This window comes from Balaenoptera ricei, chromosome 1, assembly GCF_028023285.1.
Source record: "Balaenoptera ricei isolate mBalRic1 chromosome 1, mBalRic1.hap2, whole genome shotgun sequence".
In the NCBI taxonomy this organism is placed as follows: domain Eukaryota; kingdom Metazoa; phylum Chordata; class Mammalia; order Artiodactyla; family Balaenopteridae; genus Balaenoptera; species Balaenoptera ricei.
Genome location: NC_082639.1, coordinates 94,824,371 through 94,842,471, shown reverse-complemented (window position 1 = coordinate 94,842,471; position 18,101 = coordinate 94,824,371). Strand labels below are relative to the sequence as shown.

At 37.3% G+C, this 18,101-nt stretch overlaps 1 protein-coding gene across 1 annotated transcript in view; it reads left to right on the top strand.

Moving 5' to 3' along the window:
* Nucleotides 1-18,101, top strand: part of VAV3 (vav guanine nucleotide exchange factor 3) — a 393,400-nt gene that overhangs the window by 255,084 nt on the left and 120,215 nt on the right. Inside the window, exons 18-19 of the mRNA XM_059927079.1 lie at nt 3,991-4,016; nt 9,795-9,840. Coding sequence (XP_059783062.1) covers nt 3,991-4,016; nt 9,795-9,840 — 72 coding nt within the window. The remainder of the gene's footprint in view (nt 1-3,990; nt 4,017-9,794; nt 9,841-18,101) is intronic.

The window sequence follows — 18,101 nt, the reverse complement described above, 5'->3', positions numbered from 1 at the left end:
TAGTTTTAATGTTTCATAAAAATAGCATATTAGCCATGATGACAAAAAACCTTCAAAAGCTTTCCTGGTAGTTACTTCTCTGTGGCCCCTTTTGAGACAAATGATCTGAATGGGCATCGATTTGTTTAGTCTTAAGAAGTAGAACTTCAAACAAGAGACAAAGCAGATTGTGTAATAATGTATGCATTGAGAGCCGCTTGTATTGGAAAACAAATATAATAGGACTGAAGTTTATGTATAAAAAATTAATGATATGATATGAGTCTAAAGTCTCAGTGAAAATCATTTGTCTTACACAAATATGCCTACTGACCCTGTGCCGGCATTGAAGATGGAGTTATGCTCAGGCTCCAAGCACCTCAGTAACAGCACTCCTCTGAATTACATTGAACCAGTTGGGACATGATGAAAGAACGCAAGGTGTAAACACCTTGAGGGCCTGTGAGTCACCATCTAGAAAGGTTCTTGAAAGGGTAAGAACATTTTATAGTTTGATCAATAGGAGCCTGAGAAATCGGCTGCAGGGTAAAGACAAGTCGAGGATTAAAAACTTTTGGAAACTTGAAGAATTGAATTACTATCCTAAGGAAGTTCCCAGGAGAAAAAGAGAGAGACAGAAAAGAGAGAGAGACCTTTTCATCAGATCTCAACCAGCAAGCTTTCTATTTGGTCAGAATTCAGCCAAACTAAATTTGACGATCATCAGCCTTTATTATTCTAGTCCTGATGCAGCACTGTGACACACAAAGAGTTTTTTAGAGATCCAAGTGCCCGCCAGTATAGTTTTGGGCATATATCAAGAGGAAATGAAGGATGGTGTTGTAGACTTCAAAATCAGAGCAACTTTTCCATAGAATACTTCATCAGAAGAGGTTGTTATTCTATTTTCCCAGCCAGAAAGGAATTTTACTTTGAAAATGTATGAAACAGTGTTGCAGTTGGGTTTTCTGCTCTCTCATCACTGTTAGTTTCACGAAAGTTTTAAGTTGTTGCATCAATGTGGTTATCAGAATTTAGGTTGTGTTTGTAAAGGGGCCACTCAATCTGATGGTATGGCCCCTGGAACGAGTACAAAAGTATAAATAAAGGAGCCTGGCTAAGAATTTCTGAACTCGGAACAGATTCTAAGAGTTATTTCTAGTCCTTTGGCTTTTGCCCTATCCTCAGAATATTTACAGAACCCTGCCATGAAATATGAGGAAATAAAAGCTCAGACTTTCAAGAGCCACTATTTAAGTGCTCTGCCCAGCATAAGCAGATCACAGTGTGAACTGCTCGATGCCAAGTCCATGGAAGAAAGGGGCCTCTTTCCTGGGTGGCAGTGGAGAAGGTGGGGGAATGTGGTGGCCGTGAGGACGGGGAGTAGTGGCAAGGAAAGGATAAGCCCCAGTTAAGGACTCATGTCCTCAGAGTTGGAGTTGCATCCAGCACAAAGCCCATTTCCCATTTTCCTATCTGGGTTGCACAGAGGAGGCTTTGTGAAGAGCAGGTACATCCAATAAGAATTATGAGGAAAGCTGAGTTGCTTGATGAGATGCAAAGGAAGAAAGCAGAAGACAACAGCCAGTGGGAGAAATGAAGGAGAGAGTGTTGGATAAGGTGGTCAGCCGAGTCCAGTTTATCCCTCACTTTGCCAGTCCCATTCATGCCTCTTGTGTTCCGTGGTCAGTGCTCACTCATGCCGGGAGCTGGCCGGCTTGCACTAAGCAACAACATAAGAAGGGCCTGTAAATGAGGGGCTTCTGTTCCCAGATCTGTTTTCCGGGTAAAGAGGTGCAAGTATCTGCATAGCTAGATCATCACCTTAGATACCATCGTTTCCTCTTCCTGAGGAAACCCAGAGCACTCCTGGAACGCGGTGTGCCAACTGCTGCCACGTGGGCTATCATAGGTTTTAGGCCAAAAATAAAATACATTTAAAGCGTATTATAACAGACCTACTTCACCAGGACATAAAAACACTTCTCTGCAGAGTCAGGAAAAAAAATACTTCTGAATTAAAATTAAGGTGCAGACTCATTTTTTTTTAAAATTTTATTTATTTATTTATTTATTTATGGCTGTGTTGGGTCTTCGTTTCTGTGCGAGGGCTTTCTCTAGTTGCGGCAAGCGGGGGCCACTCTTCATCGCGGTGCGCGGGCCTCTCACTATCGCGGCCTCTCGTTGCGGAGCACAGGCTCCAGACGCGCAGGCTCAGTAGTTGTGGCTCACGGGCCTAGTTGCTCCGCGGCATGTGGGATCTTCCCAGACCAGGGCTCGAACCCGTGTCCCCTGCATTGGCAGGCAGATTCTCAACCACTGCGCCACCAGGGAAGCCCCAGACTCATTTTTAAACACTGACCATGAAAGATCTGAGGTTTTCCCATTTTAGAGGTCATCTGGAAATATCAAAGCTTTCCTCAATCTCCTTGGATGGAAAACTTAAACTTCCCTCCTGTTTGGTGCTTCTTGTAGATTGTGATTCCCAGTTCAGGCTCTTTCTCTAATTCACAGTAGAAGAAGAAAGTAGTGTAGGGCTTTTCTGGCATATAGGTCTTTCTGGTCAAACCAGTGAAACAGGTATCACAACTGTTCGGTTTGGAGCCCAAGTTCACCTAACCTGGGTTCTAACTCTGGGCACAGTATCCAGCAGAATGGTACTTTCATAGACTCTCTCCCCAATCCAGTTCTCTTAGACAGTCTTTCTTCTGAAACTTTGCATATTTCTAGCAGAGAGGGAAAGGGAAATACCTTTCTGTCCTTTGTAAAGGCCAACTTCAGACCTGGCAAAAATGACTTCATAGAAGGCAGTTATGTATGAAAGTTAGTATGTTAGGGTTGAAATTGGCAAAGAAACACAGGCTTTGCTTTTCTCCAGAAAGGTTACTTTTTGCTCATGCCTCTTCAGTTCCACTAATCAGGAATAGTCCTTTAAAAAACAAAAACCCCAAAACCTCCTGTTCCATGCCCTGGGCAGTCTTCCTGTGTCAAGCAATCTGTGACAGCTAGTAAGGTGTTCTGGTACTTTTCCCCTGGAACTCTGGTTGTGAGGCTTCTTGGAACCTCTATAAGAGGTTCATTTAGGCTGACAGAGCTGCCCTTTCTCTACTGATATTCCCATCAGTGTCTTCTCTTCTCAGATCCTTCTTCAGAGGATCATTCTGGTTGAGAAAAGTATAGGCATAGGTGCAAAATTATGAGGTGTTTTCCTTCACAGGCTGGAGAAATTATAACATGTATAGGTGCTCCTGGATATGGGGAAAGGAAGCAAAATATTACCCACCAGCTTTTTTCCACATGCAGTGTGTGCCTTTCCTTTCAGAGATAACCTTTGCCCTCTGCCATGTTACTTACTTGAAGATCTCAGGGCCCTTCCTAGCTGTTAGTCATTTTCAGGAACTGAAATGTAATGGAGATCGTTGTTTCTATTTATAGACAGATACACTGCGATGAAAGGAAAATGAGCATTAGAATGGAATCCTGTCCTTTTTTTAAATTTCCATCTTTAAATCAAACTGTATTCCCCCCAAATTAAAACTAAAAGCAATAGCCCCTTAATGGCAGAAAAATTCATGTGCAAATTGTATGTGTTAAGTTTGCAATTGTTATAGTCAATGTACTACGTTTGTAAATTATTTGTGTTTAATTCTTAAAACTGGGTGTGTTGAAAGAAAGGTTCCCACTTAGCTTTCTCTTTTGCACATAAACTTAGTGCAAGTCCCTGTTTCAAGGAGCTTTATGTGGTTGGATTGAAATTGCTTAATAAACAATTGAAAAAGTTAAGCATAACCTAGAAGTCATTTAGTACTATGAGTCACTTTCCTGACAAGCCAATAAGGCAAGAGAACCCGGTTGCAAAACAATTACTAGCCCTGCCTGAGGGACCCTGGAAATATATTACAGATATGTTAGGAAAACAAAGCAGTAGTGTTTTACCACGCTGCAGAGAACAAGTTAAGGTTTCTAACCAAACAAAATAACTGACAATGCCAATTTTTACATTTGTTTCAGAACAAGGGACGCTCAAACCATCCGAGGTAAGGTTAACATTTATTTTTTTTGTATAACTTTTGCATTTCAAATTGTTTGCTAACTTAAGCAGGCTCGAACTCCTAGAATGTTAAATGTGCCTTTTAAAATGGATAGAAACAGAGCTAGAGTGAGCAATCAAGTGCTTGTGAGTGAAATGCACAGGGTAAATCAGAGGAATTTTCAGATACCATCTGAAGATCTTAGGTAGAGGAAAAATGTGAATATTTCATCTAAGAATGTGTGTGAGATGGGACATTTCAGAATCTTAGGTACTCACTTATTCAGGTAAATTTCAAATAAATATTGTAGCAATGTTGGGGCATTAATATGGGGGTACCTTTCCCTAGTTCCCAGCTACAGAATTCCACAAACCCTGAGGCTTATAAAACTTAATACATAACCAAATCAACATAAATTCACTTTTATAAAATTTATAGATCAAATAAATGACGCACTACATCGCTTTCAGTCTCTCAACTGTAAGTTCAAGCAGACTTCCTGCCTCGTTATACCATCTAAAGTTGTTCCAGCAAATGTGTTTTCCTATTTGTTACTTTAATGTTTTAATTAAAATTTAAGAGTAATTAAAAATAAAAACTTAATGCATCTGAAGGCATTCTCTTGGAATGAACCTCTTTGATCCTGCTAGGACAGAAGGAAGGGTGGCCCTCATCCCAGGAAGTCAGTAGACCTGTCCGCTATCATGAAACATTGTCACTGCCCAACATTCGCTAGTACTAAAAAGTTCTAAGGTTCTTCATCTAAGGATGTGGTTACGTGTTTCTGCCAGTTTTCCGTTTGAGCACAAATGTGATTCATATCATGTCTTATTGATGAAATCAAAATCTGATAACATTTCCTTTTGGTTTCACACAGAGTCTGAGGTCTAATGGCTTAGAAGTACGAGATCCCTGTCACCTCTCAGAATAAAGCTCTTTTAAGAAAATATGAAAGAATGAAAAATATAGCAGATTACAGGCAACCAGTACCTTGGCCGTCAACCAAAATTAATACATTTCTTACCTGACCTCCCAAAAAAATCATAGCAAAGAAAATTAAAATGTAAAATGACTGTGATTAGTTATATGAACCAGAAATATAGTAATCTGAGAATTTCAGAATAAAAGAATGACAAAAAGCATTCTATGTCAAATTATTTTAGCACATGACAATTATATCTCATTAAGAGTAGTATAGTATTAGTATGTTTTTAATAGGCTGGCATTTATATAGTTGGTAAAAATAATGAAAAGTACAGCAAGATGTCAAACAAGAGGTAACTGTTTTTACTTTTTTGCATAAGCATATAATTTGTACATACAGGGTATCAAGAATGTGATGTGAGGAAATTCACATGCACCCTTTAAGTGTTATCAGTTGACTATATTTTAGACTTTAGAATCTAGCTCAAGGAATGCATAACAGGATAATAGTATTTAAAAAATAGGTGATACGAGTTCTGCTAGGGCTAAAATAAATTAACATAAACTTTTTGTTAGTGTTTAGTCAATAGGTAAGGTTTTTCATCAAGACTGTAAGGATTCTTCCAGCAGTGTCAATGAAGATCTTGGAAAAGTAGCCTTCTTTCTCTTAACTCTCACAATGTTATTAGATAATTGAGACAGATTGACTCGTAGAGCTTTGAACTTTAACTCAATATTACTTTACCTTTACCCTCTTAGATAAAGGTATACATGTATCCCCCCACCCCCGCCCCGGGCAAGATGATTTCACTTGATTTTATTTAAGCAATGAGAAATGGGCGTATTTACAGACAGAAAGTGTGCTAATAAGAAGTGGTTAATAATTTTCACACTGATACAAAATAATGATACAAAATAATTCTCTGCAGGCATTTTATACTCTTAAAAATTACACGTAAGCCTATTCTGAAAGGAATTAATTTTCACATTGATTTTTTAAAATGCAGCATCAGTATTTTAGTGACTTGCTTCAGTGACTTGCTTAACTTACGATTATACAAAGTGTAATTTTTATTTAATGTGTGCTTCTGCTAATAATCTCTACTTTGGATGGATAATTATAGTAAAATCTTATACTGGCCAACCTACTTGGAAACTTTAGCTTAGCATAAGGGAGAAGTATAGCAAAAGAATGTTAAGAAACATCTTTCACTCCATACCTCCCCACCAAGACTTTGTGGAAGGTATATTCACTCTCTGAGGCAGATGCTTATATGATGTTTAGGAGTCTTCCCAGAAGTACCAATGAAGACCTTTTGTAAGCTCTCTGATTTTTTTCCCCCCTCTCTTGGAGGTCTTCTTTTTCTCCATGTACCAATTCGTAGTCCTCTTCTGTTCCCCTTTCAATGGCCATGATTGTGAATTTTTAATTTCACACTTCATTCGCAAGGTAGGTCAGCTCTCAATAGCCACAGGATCCCCCTGGGCCTCCCTAACCTGGGATGTTCATCTTGCATCCCATTCTGGAGTGGACCTTCAGAAGCCACTTCTAGCTCCAGGAAGCAAGGTTATCGTCACATATCTATTTAATATATATCTACTTCAAATCTATTCCTTAACGTAGGTTTTTCTGCTTTTAAAGTAGGTAGAGGAACCAAAGCCAGTTTCATATAGCAAATGAAACTTTGCTCGTTGTGTTGGTAAAATCAACAGAGAGAATTAGGTTTCTCCTAAAAGAGGCAAGAAGGGAGATTCTTGGACGATAAAGGCATTTCTTTTAGAGAAAGACAAGGTAATAGGTAATGAAACAAGAAATAAAATTAGGTTGGTTGGTTGTTCCCACCCGCCCATTCCCCACTTCTCAGTAGATCAAAGAAGTTGAGAATGTGCTGAAGACTGATTGTCCGATCTCATGGGGCTGTAACTGAGAGCTCCCAGGGGTGGCAACTGGATGTGCCCTCCTCTCCCTGCTAGGGACAGCATCTTGTCCAGCTCTATCCCAGGCTTTTGAGAATATAGGTAGGGGAGAGGAGCATGCTGGGTAAGATATGATAGAATGACAGTTGAAATTTGCACTTTAAAATTGTTTAAATATGTTCTGCTAAACGTTTCCAAATTTTTTACAATATAAAATACTTTTTAGGTGCTTTTAAAGTATAATAAATCTCAAGCTCTCCAATGTACTTGCTCTAAGTAGCTTCTCTCTTTTTTAAAATGCACCAGATCATAGTTTGTTCCACCGCCTACTCTTCCTGTAGAAAAGTTTGTTTTCAGGGTCACTGATTTGCAATGACTTTCAGGAGGAAAAACCTAAAATATAAATAGTAGGGTAATACTTTAGTAGCAAAATTTTTCATTTACCTGCGTTTAAACATTCAAAATATCATGAAATGAATAATAATGACAATGATATCAATAATAATAATAAGCTATCACTTAATAATCCTCACTATGTGTCAGGAACTGTTCCAAGCATTTAACATAAATTAACTCATTTAACTCTCACCACAAATGCTATGAAATAGGTGCTATTATTATCCCCATTTTATAGATGAAAAAACAGGCATGGAGACTTTAACTAATTTGCTCCCAGTCAAACAGGTGTCAAGTGACAAGGAGGGTCTGAATTTGAATTGACGCAGTCAGATTATAGAATCCATACTCTTAATAATTGCACCATGTTCCCTAATTTAATCCTAACTTCAGGGTCATATAGAGTTGCTCTTGAACTGAAATGCTCTTTTTCACTTTCTAAGTTAATAGTTTTTAAATAGTACTAGTTTAGGGCTAGTAGGAATAAGACCCAAAGTTTGAATTCTTTCTTGCCTTCCAAGCACTTTGATAGTAAGAGGAGTTAGAGTAGTAGAAAAACAGCTTCTGTTGTACGTTAAGAAGGTGGAGGAAAATGCCGGAGGTAAATAGCCACAAGACATCCATCATTATATATTTTCCTGTTGAAAATATTGTCATTTATGTAGAGAGCTTCAAAAATTTTATAAAATTTTAGACAGAAAAGATTGTTTTTTGGAAAGCAGTTTTCTTCCAAGTTATTGGATATGAAACTATAACTCATCGTGCTTCCCCGTTTTGTGCTTGGCTGTTAGGAAGCCCAGTGTGGTATTTTCTTCTCCTCACTCACAACGCTCTCTTTATACTAGGGGGTTTTTTTTTTTTTCAGTACAGCCATCCACCTTGTTCAGTATAGCTTCAATGCTGATTTAATGATCATATTCGGCCTTCACAAATCCATTTTAAAAGTAGTTGGGTTAAAAACAAAATTTATATTTTTAATAATTCTCCAATTTGCTTTTACCTGAGAACCCTGACATCTGCTTTGAGGCCCATTTAACTTATGAATAAAAACAACAGGAAGAACCCTAAGAAAAACCCATGGCTAATGTGTGCTTGGCAAAGCCAAGTCTGCTCTGAATGAAACCAACTCTCCACACACAGGCACAAACCCCAACACATATAAAAAGAAATTTGCGTTTGTGAATATCTGAATTATATGGTAGTTATAGACTGAGCATTTCATCCAGTTATATAACAAAAAGTGAAAATCAAGTTCTTATTAATTAGTCAGATTCCCATAGTTATTAGGTAGGAATGAATTTAATGCTTGTGAAATCGAATGTGTAAACAGGCATTTTCAAAGATTTAAAATCTCTTTTGTTTTGCATCTTATCTGTAATTTTTGTAATGCACAATTTTTCTTATGGATTCCTTTTCTATAATAAGAATTTACTTTCATGATTCACAAGCTGCATGGCTATTTTGTTTCTTAAAATATTCAGATATCACTGATCCATAATTAAAACACCATTCTCTCTTTTTTTTTTTTTTTACGATGTTAGCTATGAGTTTTTCATTTTTTTTTAAAATTAATTAATTTATTTATTTTTGGCTGTGTTGGGTCTTCGTTTCTGTGCGAGGGCTTTCTCTAGTTGCGGCAAGCGGGGGCCACTCTTCATCGCGGTGCGCGGGCCTCTCACTATCGCGGCCTCTCTTGTTGCGGAGCACAGGCTCCAGACGTGCCGGCTCAGTAGTTGTGGCTCATGGGCCTAGTTGCTTTGCGGCATGTGGGATCGTCCCAGACCAGGGCTCGAACCCGTGTCCCCTGCATTAGCAGGCAGATTCTCAACCACTGCACCACCAGGGAAGCCCTAAAACACCATTCTCTTTTAAGTGTTTGCTAAAATCAGAGCTTGAGATCTTTGTTTGGAGGTTGTATACTTTCTCCAGTCCCTGGTCTGTCAGGCCTCAAAAATAGCTGCGTTAGAGTTTTGGAGATCAAAACTCTTTGTTGGGAGCATTTTCTAAGCAAAAATGGCTGCCTGGGCTTTGTTTTCATAATTCCTATAGTCATTATGACTTAAAAAAAATGAGTCATAATCCCCAGAGATGGTGAATGAAAAGATATTTCTTTCCCATAGTGTTATATCAATGATTTATCAAATGCAGTGTTGTTCAAGTGGAAGACTTATTAGAGAAACAAAAATTATAAAAAGAAACCTTGGAACCAAGTGTTTTGATCAAATTTAGTCATACTTTTAAAAAAAAACTTTTTTGGAGTGTAGTTGATTTACAGTGTTGTGTTAGTTTCTGCTGTACAGCAAAGTGAATCAGTTATACATATACACATATCCACTCTTTTTTACATTCTTTTCCCATGCAAGTCATTACAGAGTATTAAGCAGAGTTCCCTGTGCTATACAGTAGGTCCTTGTTGGTTATCTATTTTAAATGTCGTAGTGTTAAATGGAAAAAGTGCAACATTCACTGGACTTCCAAAGTGTCACAAAATAATACAATTTGATAACAGGAAATCTTTGTTGTTCTTTGTTTTACCTTTCTGCACAGAAACGGACCAATGGACTCCGAAGAACCCCCAGACAGGTGGATCCAGGTGTGTGATTAAACATCTATAATCATTTTTTCAGTTAAGTGATTATGAAAGTATATGGGAATTGCTGTAGAAAGTCAGACAGATTGTTGGCCTCTGTTCCTCGCAGTTTGGTATATAATGTGTGACCAGGAGGCGACCGTCTACTGTGTAAATCATTTACCTAGGACAAGGTCATGTGATGAGTAACCATCAGTAGCACAGTCTTTCCGCAGTCAGCAGTTGAGCTGGTTATTTGCTTACTGAACAGCCTCAGGGTGCCTGGTTAATGCTAACATATCCAACACCCTTTCCCTGCTCCCTCCCAAACCTGGAAAAAACCAACCAGCACTTAAAAAATCAGCATGTTCTGAGGGGGTGGAGGGAGGTCATAAACCAGACAACTTTGGTACCCTCCCCATTTGGGAAAATACTTTTCTTTATCCTATATCTATATTATTTTATAATACAAGAATGAGTTTAAGGACTTTGTGAACAAGTGTCCTCTCCAGAGACCAATTCTTTGTCTGCAGAGAGCATTCAGTTGTTTCCCGTTTAATATCATGAGGTTGACCCTGTCATTATTTTCATATAATTATTTTTCGTCCATTAAGCAATGCCTTCCATAGTTTAATTACCAAAGATGTGTTGTGTATATGGTCATATTATTGTGAGTAAAAGATGTTCATGGCTAAAGGATTCCAAATATATGAACTTAATAATAAATCAAGTAGAACATGAAATATAGAGTAGTCTTCCTGGAAAATAATCTGGATTATGTGTTTTGTTTTCTCATCGTAAACAGTGTTCACCTAGTTGTAAAGTTTAGCTTTCAAAGCATTATAGCTTTTCACTGAAACCACACCCCTGGTAGCCATGCCAGTTTATGAGCTGTTTGAAAAGATTTATGGGAGCTTGCCTTTGGCTAGAAATTGCCTCACTTGTGTCCTGAGATCAGTTTAAATCTTTTAAGTACAGACCAAAATTAAGGCCATTAAAAAAATTAGGGGTTCTGGTTTACTTTTTTTATTGGTTCTAACTTTCCCAAGATGATACCCTTTGCAGAAAACTCTACGATAATATTTAAAAGTGACTTCTTCTGTTCTATTTATATCAGGAGTGTATGACTGTGAACATAATATTTTTTCTTTATTTTGTATGAGTTATAGTATTTCTGTTTCTGAAAATTACCTAAACTTTATAAATATTATTTTAAAATATTTTCTCTTTCTCCTATGGGCATTTTCATTTAATCTATTTTCCCCCAAGAAAATGCATTTCTATATATACAGTGTGTCAGTAGGAACACATTTGACTTTTAACTATGTACATTATAGCCAGAAGTTTTAGGAGCCTTTAGATTATTTAAAGGGAGGTATAATGAATTCACAGATTATAAATATGGCAAAGTGGACCAATAATAAAATAGTTTATCTTCCTTTATCCTAAACGTGATGGCTTTCTATAGGTATAACTCTTCTGGTATTTATATTTGTCCAAAGTTTTTAGAACTTCATGAAGAATAAAGTTACAAATACAAAAGAAGTAGTGCCATATGTTATGTTTGGGGAAAAATATATATATATACATTATATATAATATACATAGCTGTATATATATGCACATAGCTTTCCATTAGGTATAGTAAATACATATGTGTTTTCTCATTTTTCCGCACTTTTGAAAAGGAAGCAAATAGTTGATGATCTTGCCTGTTGTAGATCCTAATGTAATAATTATTTCTCCCTGTAGAGTGTCTTTTGATGTTAGGCTTGAATTATGTGTTTAGAGTTGGTCGTCTTTTTTATCTTTGCTTCTTTCTGTTTATTTCTGTTTATTACTTTCTGTTGGCAAGTTGCAAAGCTTTTTTGCTCAAAGTTAACCCTAGCTTGATGACTTTCTTACTCTGAGTTGATCCTGATGTAACTATTGTTAAGATTTTCACAGTTGTGTGGGAGAAGTTTCACTCCAGGATATTTAAACAAGGGATCAATAAAACTGAGACCTCCTAAGCATGGACGGACTGCTTCCAAGGAGCATTATTTGCTATCAGTGTTTCTACTATGAAAGGTCCTTTAACCTTTTCTCTTTTAGCTATTTTAGTTGTCTTTTCCAAGTGTTAACACACTGACTACTTTCCAGGGCCTCACTTAGAGTGGCTTGTAGAAAAAAAGTGATTAAAGAATTTGGGAGGTCAGATGTAACCACTTCACCAGGACCAAATTTCAGAGCCATGTCCAAAGTAAATTACATATCTTCTCCATAGAACTTTTGTTCTGGAGAGGAACTTAATGCATAGTTCTTTGGGTAGTATTGTTACTGAACCAAACTTAGGTCCACTCGTCCTCGGGCAGTAAAGCCAATCTACTGACACCAGGTTGTGATGAAGGAAAGTACAGCATTTATTGCGGGGCGCCAAGGGAGGAGAATGGGCAGCTCATGCTCAAAAGACTTTCAGGGAAGGGGTATTAAAGGCAGTGTGAGGGAGGGAACTACAAGGTGTGTGATCAGCTCCTGCACAATTCTTGGATTGGTTGGCATCAGGGTGAAATTTCAAGCATCATCAGCCTTCTGGTTTCAACCAGTCTAAGGTGTACATTTTTGCGATCAGCAGTTTTCATCTGGAGGGGGTCTGCTCCCTGTAAAAACAACTTAGGAATGTGTGTCAGGACTTTTTCTGTATCTTTCATGGAACTGTGAGCTCCGTGATTCTGCCATGTGGTGTATTTATAGTCTAAATTGTTACCAGTTCCCGAGCCCAACAGCTATTCTTTGTTTTTCCATCATCTTCACATTTCCCAATCATTAACTCTTGAGCCAGCCTTTTGAGACTCAAGGGAGGCCTGGGAAACTAAAGCAAAAGCCTTTTACTTCAAAGGACAAGGACACAGGGGCTTGCATACGGTTTCAGTTGGTGCTTAATAAATATTTGTTAAATGAATTAATGAATGGCTATATTCTTCTTCTGCATGCACTGGCTCTCTTGCTTTTTAAATTCCTCCTGCTGATAAAGTGGACCAGTATACACAAGGAATATGGAATAGTCCAATGGTGGGAAGCATGGCTCTGAGCCACATTGCCTAGGCTGGGGACCCAACTTAGCTGTTTACTTGCTGTTGACCTTTGGCAATTTGCTTCCTCTCTGTAGTTTCCTCACTTGTAAAAGGAGATTAATAATAGTAGCTACCTTACAAAGTTGTTTTGAGCATTACATGAGTTAATACATGAAAAGTACTTACAACAGTGGCAAGTATGTAGTAAATGCTAAGAGGTGGCAATTATTATAATAATTACTTTGTGGTAGAGCATGTTAAATATTGGACGTTTTGTCATGTGTAGGAGAATCAAAAGTATTTGCCAATTATTTCTTTGCAAAGAAACTCAGAATTTTATGTTGAATTCTAGGTGAAACTAGAAGTTACATTATCACAGTCGTTTTCAGATCTGCTGTTGTTCCCTACTTACCTGATGGCTTCCATGATATTTTGCTTATCTTCAGGAAGAGACACAATCAACAGTGGTGGTTGAGAGTTTTTTGGTGAAGTTAGTAGTGTTTGTGATTGCAATAAAGAAACAAAGAAAGAAAAACTCCCAAGGTTAAAAGCAAATATTGTGGGGTTCAATTCAAACCACGAAAGATGTGAGGTTTACCTTGTGTCTTATTTGCATATTTAAAACTTTTACTTTTATTAATAATTGTAGTTAATCTTTATAGATAATATTTACAAATGGCTTTGCAGTTTAGTTGACTTTTTCTTGTCTTCTATTATGTGCTAAGAAATTTATCAATTTATGATCTTGTCTGCTTTTGTAAATATAGTAATAGTAATGTGTTAGATGCAAATTCTGGTAGCTCTTTTGGATTTTTTAAATATAGCAGGGTATTTTCATCAGTTTGTACTTTTCTTCCTGAGACAGATGTTGGTTTCAGGAAAATAACGCTTGTAAGAGACAGATCAATTATTTCAGGAACACGGAGGTGCTAGGCCTTTTTCAAGAACATGAGATCATAAATCTCAAGAAAATCTGAGCACTGGTGTAATATTTTTCACCTAAAGTGGCACCCGAGGTCAAAGTTACCAATTAAATTTTAATACTGAGCTTTAAAAGTTTTCTTCTGAGTAGAGAAGATACAAGATTTATTTTAGTTTGCATGTGGCAAATCTATATACCAGCATATGTGTTCTTTTAATCAACCCTGTGTTTTTAGACTATTGCAAAATTATCTCATATTTGTGGAACTCATAGCCTCTCGTATTTAAGTCCACAGTCACTAGCTTTTAAAAAATCCAGGCTGTTGTTCTGTGTTGCACTACCTAAAGATTAGATGGAGTAGATAGGAAATATTTAGGTACCTCATTTTCTTTCTGATCTTAAGTTACTCATGTGATTTGTGATAACCTTGAATAGTAAGTGAACAGAGTTCTTTCTGAGAGCTCTTGCGTCGCATGTGTTCATTTTTAAACTCTTGATTACGAAGAGAAAAATGTGGCTTAGAAACAGTGTTTTTTCTTGTTCACTGAGGAGATGTCTTACTGTTTCTTAGAAGAGACATCTTCAAAGATGGTCACTTTCTCTTTCAGGTGGATAGGATTGGTAGATAATGCCATTCTTATCTGTTCCTGTATGAAGAAAGGAATTCAAGACATCTTTTTTTCATTACCAACTTCGTGTCTTATACAACAATAAGCACCAGCAATGTCATTAATTATAAAACATGCCCCCCCTCCACAATTTATAGTCTGCCTAAGGAAGGAGTAGATACAGGCACAAGGTCTTGATTGCATAAATGCATGTAGATGAGTGTGCATATAAAACATTTTAATATTCTATTTTATACTCTGATCCATTATGGTATGGCATAGTGTCATAAAAATAATTAGGGAATAGTCTGGTAAACATATAAAAAGAGCTAATTATGTAATAAGTGCAAAAAAGCAAAAGGAATTGGAAAAGAGAGAAGCAAATGTAGGCTAAGATTGCTTTTAAGCTGAGTTGTCTATATATGTTTTCATTTATATAAATAAAATTTTTGTTATGCTGGTTTTTTGCATTGAATTACAACTTAATACAGTTTTCCTTAATGTTTTAATTTCAAATTATTGGTAAACTCATTCCAAATGTAAATAGAATTGTTGATTTCTTTTAGATTTGCTTTTAAACATAATGCCAATTTGCTCAATAGAGAACTTTTATCTTTTTAATTCTCAAATAGAAAACATTGATGCGAAAAATAGCAACCCAGGATTTTTAAAATTATTTATCTAAAACTACATTTTTCTTTTTTCCTTTTTTTTTTTTTTGAGGGAGATAAATGTATATTCGTGAAGTTTTAGTAAGTGAGCTTTTGTCTATAGGAAATAAGTAATAAAGTGTCTGTAGATTACAATATTTCCATATTAATCAGTCAAACGTACTTCTGTCTTATCTGTCACCTCTAAAACGAATTTCTCATCAAACATAAATCCTAATCTAAATATTAGGAGCATAATTGTAAAACTGTAAAGATACATTTCACATTGAAAGAATGAACTTGAAGAAACTGGGACCGTAGAACTTAGTGATGAAGATTCATTGCAGAGAAATGAGGAATCCAAGCTGTGCACCAGTGCTGGGGAGCCTGCTCCGGTTTTTAAAATAGATGATTTTCTCAAGCTTCTATTAAACTATGGACAAAAAGACTGGTTTTGCACTAAGGCATTTGATCCCCTTGTAGTTATTTTCAGGACTGCCTTCCTAATTCCCTTTACCATGATGATATTTTTCTGAAACGTACATCACACACCCTTCCTCACATCTTTTTTTCGTTTGGGGAGGATTTATTTTTCCCTTTGAAGGCTCATTCCGAGCTCACAAAGGGTCACTATTGCTGTCATCTAGCAGGTCTGCCCATGCCTTGCCAAGCCCAGTCTTTTACACAGCTCTGTTACCTCCCGCGTAGGAAAAAGAGGGCAAGGTGAACATTTGAAGACGTACATGGAGTGGGGTGGGGGTGCCTTTAGATGGGAAGCATGGCATCAGTAATGTGATTATTGAAATTAAAAAACATTTGGGGTACTATATACCGAACCCACTTCTGGATCGTTTATGCACTTTTAACTTATAATTTCTATTACTGTAGTAATTATGTCTTAGAAAAAACTGTATGCATTTATTACATATTTAGAAAAATATTCTGAAAAGGAAGTCTTGAACCTGGTGAGCTGCTTTTAACATTTATCATGGAAAAATCATTCCTCACTTGGAAGGTCAGGTATGGCCTGGACTTCCTTTGTTATATCTGTGGCCCTGGTAGTCAAATACTATCCCGTTTCAGAAGCAAAAGAACATGCCATATAATGCCAAGTAGGCAGAGAAACTTCACAAATTTCTTATGAGCCAACAACTTATGAGAATCAGGTAATCTTATTCCAGAACTTTAGTCTGAAGTGAGGTAAATGAGAGGAACCAGTTGAGGCAAAAGTATTGGCTTCAAATAACAATATTTGATACCAGTAATATCGCCCTGATACCAGGAAAGAGGACAGACACTGATAAAGTAATCCTTAGTATCATAACTTTATAATCTTATAGTCGTTCTATACACAAATAGTGAGAATGGTTATCAAATTAATTAGAACATCGGAATGGAGTTTGTGGAATTTCTATCAAAATGACTCATACTGGCAATTATTTACTTTTATGTGTATTCAACTCAAGTTGATTTTTAAATTTTTAATTTGAATGAAAAGAAAAGCTTGTTCGGTTTTTTTAAATTGTTCTTTACAGATAACTTTTGAGACTCACTTTTTTCTGCAGAGGTATTAGAAATATATGGAAGTTTCCCTGTCTTTGAGGACCTTGGAATTTTGTTGGAGAGATAAGACATACAAACATAAACATGTCCAACAGTAATAGCGTGTGGTGTATGAGGAACCACCAAAGTGTGTGTGGTCACTTATGAATGGTGTTGTTGACTAGGTAGGCAGGATGAAGGAGACTCATTGTGGACTAAAGAAGGGCACAGGACAGGGAGACGAGGTATCTAACAAGTACATCAATAAAAGTGCATTTATATACAACTACAGATATTTAAATAAAGTTATCAGTCTCTTACTAGGTTTGACATTCTGACCTCAATTCTGTATCATCCAGTGTGCTCTTGTTTGTCAAGTGGCATAAAACCATTTCAAAACTACAGACTTAAGATGGTTTGACTTAAGATTTTTCGACTTTAATGATGGTGTGAAAGCGTTATGCATTCGGTAGAAACCGTACTTCCGATGTTGAATTTTGATCTTCCCCAGCTAGCGATATGTGGCATGAGGCTCTCAGAGATGCTGGGCAGAAGCAGCGAGCTGCAGCTCCCAGTCAGCCACAATCGCTGGGTAAACAACCAAGATACTTAGCGCCATTCTGTTTTTCACTTTCAGTATAGTATTTAAGAAATTACATGAGATATTCAACACTTTATTGTAAAAAAGCTTTGTGTTCAATGATTTTGCCCAGCTGTAGGCTAATGTAAGTATTCTGAGTACGTTTAAGGTAGGCTAGGCTAAGCTCTGATGTTTGGTAGGTTAGGTGTATTAAATGCATTTTCAACTTACAATATTTTTGACTTACAATGGGTTTATTGGGATGTGACCTGTCGTAAGAGGAAGATCTATAGTTAAGGGGAAAAAAAAAAAAAAAGAGTGGAGGATTTACTGACTTAGGTAACTCAAGTGGAACATGTTTGGCTTCAGGCAGAGTTAGATCCAGGGGCTCAAATGATATCAGGTTCCATTTCTCCTTGTGTCTCAGTTTTCCTTTCTTTTCTGTTGATTTTCTGTCAACAGGCACCTCAGGCAGGTTATCTCACTTGGAAGCAAAGTTGGCCACTAGCAACTCTCAGTTCCCCACAGCTAGTAATCTCAGAGAAAACTGGACACCTTTGCCCCAGTAAATCTAACAAAAATCCCAAGGTGTCTTTAACTGGCCTGGCCCAGATCTCTGCTCATCTCTGAGGCCATCACTGCAGGCTGAGCACTGATGGTACCTGTGTGATGAGCCACCTGGCTTCTGTGCCCACCTCTAGCATGCAGAGAGGGCCTGACCCAGCCTGTTCACAGGAAATTTGTTTTCTGTAAGAAAGGACAGCTTTGCTTACAAAAGAATGGGGGAAGGAAAGAAGAGCAGCTTGGTTTGAGCAGATTATAATGTACATCTGTTATAGTGTATGTGTTTTAGACATTGTCCTCCTTGGGCGTACTGTGGCTGGGTTTTCCACCTCTTCTACCTTGGCCTTTTTCCATTTGTAGGCTCTT